Raw genomic sequence first — 6,000 nt, 5'->3', positions numbered from 1 at the left:
AGATCAAGCTAATACTGAGCCAAAATACAAGCCTCAATACAGCTTTATTTCTTCCCTCAGTAAAACCCTAGAATCCCTCACATATGTACAAAACTCTCTCTCTGTTCTCTTCGAAAACAGCAGAAAACAAAATGCTCACCAAGAATGAAATCCCGTAACCCTAACACGGCTAAGAGGCATATATATATGCACTAAAGAGATGGCCGCACGTGTCCTTAATCCAGCGGCTGAAGAGCACAAGTTAGGAGGCCAAATGGTTGCTCACGTGTGAAGCACATGACCTCAACTCTGCATATCAATAAGTGCCGCTGCTTATCACCAAGAGTCCCATTCTTTTAAATGCTGCATACACACGGTGTTAGAGAAACAAATATACAGAATGATGGGAGTAATAGTTGACACAGTAATCACACATGGGAGTTGATCGACTCTAAGATAAATTGAATGACTCCATTTGGGTCTAGACCGAACGAGAACACACCCGGTGATGGATCTTCTGAATTTCTCCATGAAATAAGCTGCTTCGGTACTTTTCCTACCTTATCGATTCCAAGCTTTGCACCTGGCAGCCATGTATCAGTTGGATGATCGAAACTCTCCCAAAATATAGTAGAAAGGTTTGACCTATCTCTTAAAACAAAATTCCCATCATCAAGAAGTGTTGCTTCAGTTGAATTTGACGGAAGATGCCTCAAATTTGTGGACCAAAATGGTATCTCAGAGGAAGTTTGCAGAAGGACTAGATTGCCGTCATTCGAGAATTCGAGTCTTGAAGAATATGGGTCAGACAAATAGTTTTCTCTATTTGCTACCCAAACAATCCTCTGGTCTTCTATCCCTTTGTACCAAATCCCCAGGTAGATATTTGAAGAATTACTTCGTTTGAAATATCCGAGTTCAAACTTGTGATTATCTGATGATAGGTAATCGCCAGTATACGCTGAGAGTGACTCACCCATCGAAAGAGTATCATCTGCAACGGTGAAGCATTCTCTGAGGAGTAGAAGCAGAACCAAGATCAAGAGGAATGCCTCGTTTGTATCAATAGCCATGTCCTTTACAAAACAAGTAGCGCCGCAACGAAAATCAGCCCAATGAGGTATCCTGAAGATGTCTATGAAAATCAGCCCAATTTTCAGGGTTTGGTACACTGAAGATCATGTATAACAACATGCCGGCCATAAGAATCAAATGATGATCGATTGAACAAGAAACTTGAGATTATGAAAACTCCGAAAAGTTATTTGTTTGTATTAACATGCACCAACTGTACGTTAGGACAAACCTCAAAAACCTCGTCAAGGACGTTAAACCCTGAAAAGTTCCCGGCATCAGAGATAGTATCATCATCGTGATACAACCAAGAAATATATTACTTTATTATTGTTGTTTGAATATGAAGTTTTCGATCTGTGTGAATAATTTATTACGGTATGTGTGAATAATTTCCCTCCTTCTAGTCCTTGTAGAAAGCATATGAATTTTGTACTACAAATATAAATTAAGTACAGAGATTGTGCGCTCCGGTCTTGTAGGGTCTTGAAAGTTAGCTCTTATTATTCAATATTAACTCATATATCATAATTATAAATAATCTAGAAATTTTATAAAATATTCATTTATTCAAACTAAATATTTATGTTCTTTCATAAGGACAATAAAGAAATTCTCAATCAAATAAATTGAAACTCTCCAAAAGATTCGAAAATATCGTTAATTCATCAAATTAAAATAACTGAAAATAACCAATTTACTAACTAAGACTCTCAAATAAATACTTGTACCATTGGACACTTATTCCTCTGCGAACATCAAACCTCTATAATACTGCCTACTCTTGCTCTCCAGCAGAACCATCAAGACTATCTAAAAAATGTTTGAAAATAAGGGGTGAATTATCAACAATTCAGTAAGCAGAAAACATATGTTAGTGTGTAAACATGAGCATTTACAGATATTAGAATGCATAACAAAACATTTTCATTTTTAGAATGTGGAGGCAGAACATGTTATCAAAATATCAGAGCGAAGATTCAGAAATAATTTCATTCAAAAATATCATTTGGCATAGCATAAATGATCATCATTATCAGAACAGAGACCATGTATAACCTCCGTGGTAGGGTTGTGTATCTGCGGATAGCCAAGTAGAACATAAATCATTCTGTCACCAAGGTGTGTACTCAAAACAGAGACCACTACTATAATTTGTGGCAAGGTCGTATCCACTATTATAACCTGTGGTTGGGCCGTATCCACTATTATTAGCCGTGGTTGGGTCGTATCTACTATGATAACCCGTGGTTGGGCCGTATGCCACTATTATCACCCGTAGCAGGGCCGTAACTGAACAGTGCAGAAATAGAATCAAATTCAGAATCAGAGAGTCATGCCAAAGGTTTTCAAAAATCACATTTATCCAAACATTACTTAACAAAATCATATCATCTTCATAATCAAAGCATATCCAAGGCATATTTACAAAATTATGCACAAATTTTCATATTCGCTCTTTTTGCATAGGTAAAAAATAGAATGCCAAAAATAAGTTCATGTCTATACTAGTCATGTTAAAAACGTTTTCTTTTTCATCAGAGTTCAATGAGTAATGACGAACAAATAACTGAGGTTATTTTCACATTTCTTTTCAAAACATATAATGCACATTTTCATAAATCAACCTCAGTTCATTTTTATTTTATGCAAAGTCTAGCATAAGAACCCCACTTACCTAGACTTCTTAACTTTTCCGATAATTTTCTCAACAATGCCAAACAATTAACAATCGTCACCTATAAGATAATCATGTAATTCTCATAAATTTCTAATCAACCACGTATTTCGATATTTAAGTCTAAACTTCTAAAATAACCTATTTTAATTCCTCAAAACTTAAAATTCTCATAACCTCAAAATATATCGTCACTTTCTAAAATCATCGATGCCCATTTAATAACTTTGACTAAAACATTTAAAAGTCTAACCTATTTACTCTTGAAGTTTAATTATAAAATCTGATACTAGATAATATAATTATACCAAAATATTTTAAATTATACAGCAACAATATAATAAGCTAAATCATAATAATAAAATACAACATTATTGTTTACTTTTTGAAAGAAAACCTTGCTTAATACCAATTTAATTTACTTAAAAGATTTTTGTAAAACATAAATAAATTAGAAAGTACTAATACAAAGTTTAAAAGCACATTAATACAACTTGTAGTAAAGGGTACTAATGTAATTTCATTTAATTAATAGACCAACTATTCAGCAAGGTATAGTTAGTCATTTTGTTGTTTGAAAACATATATAACATAAACATGCGCGAGATTAGCTTTGCATGGCAGGGGCTCACCAAGAAGGGAACGTGTGACAGCGCAAGGAGCTGGTTGTGGTCAACGGCGGTGAGGGCAGCGCTTGGGCAGCTGAAAATGATAGAGAGAGAGAAAGAGTGATGAACGAGAGAAGCACACAGAGAGAGAGTGAGGGAGAGACGAAGAGAGAAGCAACCGAAGGTCGTGGCCTTACCGAGTGAAACGACAATGTGGCTGACAAGAGGTGCTCGGTGGCACCTTCATGCAAAGGCGATGACGTCGTGGAAGGCTGACGATATCGTTGAGTTCACTGCGCCGTGGTTGGTGTCACCTAATGTAACAAGCTTGCTCTATTTTGAGTTGCAAAAACAAGGGTGTAACGTGCTGAGTTTCCGTGAGATGGGGGTGGTGGCGTACTGGGTTGTGGGTTGGTTGAGCAGATGGGGCTTTCATGGTGGTGGTGCAGGGATGGCACTGTGGGGGGTTGTAACACAGAGGCAGCAGGGACACTCTCTTTTGGGCTTCCATGAGGGTCTTGGACGACAACAGGGGTGCACAATTTGATTTTCCTGGTGGACGATCACGCACGGGCTGTATGCATGGAAGGGATGGCTTCAAAGGGGTGCAGCTTAGGGTTTTCGTTTCATGCAGGGGGTGAGCTTATTATAAAAAGGCGATTGAGAATCCCAACTAAAACTTCGATAAAAAAAAGACGTGCATGAGAGTGGAAACATGCGTGGCGGCGAGATTTCAATGCTGATAGTTGTTTTTCATGGTTTAAAACAAACGAGTTTGGGCCTTGTTCCACAATCTACTGGGCCAAAAGCTCAAAAATAAATTACTACTTGATCCATAACATATTAACCAAAAATAACCTAAATATCAAGCTCAATTAAAAAAATAAATAAAAATCCATAATCCATCAATACAAAATTTGAGGCTCGGTAACCTATTCTCAAAAATTATTCGTTAAAACTCAGGTAGGCTTTTCATTCATACTAAAAACATTCAAACATGAGTTTCGTGTTGGACCTGGGTGTTACAGAGATCATTTTAACATTTAACCCTATTTTCAGATCCAACCAAGTTCCTTAGTCAGAGACAAGATGGGGGTAGATCAGCTTGAAAACATTTACAACCAAATGACTAATGAGATTGAGATTTACCCGCTCATTCCCTTTTAAATCTAATAGGTTTAAATTACAAGTGCGCGTGCAGATCATACACTAAGTGCATGTAAATTTTTTATTCCAACTGCAATTATTGCCGAATGTGGGTGTTAAGGGCTTTAGCATCAGAGTTTTCCTTTGAATAGAGTATCCATATATTTTATAATTACAAAATATATAAAAGACGGCAGATTAACCCTATAATATTTAATATTAAAATTTAATTAAAGAAAAGTATCAGATAATGCATCTATATAATCTCGCTTCTAATTAAAAGTACTTTCTACACATACCTACAATTTTATGCACAATATTGTGCATATTGAGTGGCAGTCTCATTTTATCATGCCTACAATTTTATGCACAAATTCAAATAATGTGTCTAAATCTCGATCTCTTCTTTATGGCATTGTCATTTTAGAAATATTCATGCTATCGCTACAACAAAAATTTGATTTTGGGATGATTTTTTTGTGATGAAATAAAAATCATCTCAAAAAATGAGTTTTGGGGATAAATTTGAATTTCTGAAAACCGACGGAAATTGTTAATTGTTCAAACAATCAATTTTTAGTTTTAACGTGAGTATATGTGGGGACGAGAAATTTTGATCCTAATAAAATATCCATTCCAACATTTAATAAACCTTTGGAACATAATGAAATAAACTTTCAAACGAGAAATTGGCGGATTAAGTGACTAAATTTAGCAAGACTTACCATTCGAACAACTTATAAAATTGTTTGAACGTCAAGGTTAATCTCTATTCAAATGCAAAAGGAAGGGTTTGAATGGAAATTAATTGTAGAAATATTTGGTGGGAATGGAAAGACATTCGAAGGCTGATACATTACGTTCGAATGGTAACATAATTTTTACAAATTTTGACAGCAATACAATACCTTACTTAATTATGGACAAATATTTAATTTATTTAGAAATTAGCAAGTAAATGATATATATATAATGGAAATAAATAATAAATTTAGAAAAGAAAAAGATGATTCATAATTAAATTAATTTTACAAAACACAAAATATTGTCTATACAAAACAAATGCAAATAAAAGATACACATTACTATACGCCCAAATCTTTTACCACCTCCTCGACTCTATCTAGGCATGCCTTTAGCTGTGTTAGCCAAGTACTGATCGTCACCTGAGTTAAAGAGATGCTAGCAATCTTTGTACGTAAGTCAGAGATGGCACTTCAGATCTCCATACGCACTGTAGCAATCACCTCTGATGTTTGTGCACGGATCTCTGCACGCATTATATCTGCAATCTCCTCATGAATAGTTGTGCATGATGCCTCCTGTATAGATGTCTCACTGGTCAATACGCCATGATCTCTTGGGTATGTATCTCCCTGAGTCTCGACTGGCTCTATAATAAGAGCACGAAGAAAAAATTTCCAGTGTCCCATGCTGAGTGATAAGGTTGAGGAGTTGATCGGTCCAATCGGCTCCCACACACGCTCAGGAATATCTGGCAGGATCCTTGCAAGC

At 35.8% G+C, this 6,000-nt stretch overlaps 1 protein-coding gene across 1 annotated transcript; it reads right to left on the bottom strand.

Annotated features, from left to right (window-relative positions):
* Window positions 1–407: 407 nt before the first annotated feature.
* On the bottom strand, window positions 408–1,052 carry LOC109007457 (S-locus-specific glycoprotein S13-like). The gene has a single exon (XM_018987130.1). It carries the CDS (start codon window positions 1,050–1,052, stop codon window positions 408–410), a length of 645 nt encoding a protein of 214 aa, XP_018842675.1.
* Between the last annotated feature and the right edge of the window lie 4,948 nt (window positions 1,053–6,000).

Source organism: Juglans regia, chromosome 16, assembly GCF_001411555.2.
Source record: "Juglans regia cultivar Chandler chromosome 16, Walnut 2.0, whole genome shotgun sequence".
Taxonomy (NCBI): domain Eukaryota; kingdom Viridiplantae; phylum Streptophyta; class Magnoliopsida; order Fagales; family Juglandaceae; genus Juglans; species Juglans regia.
Note: the sequence above shows the minus strand (reverse complement) of the source record. Positions and strands in the feature narration are given on the sequence as shown.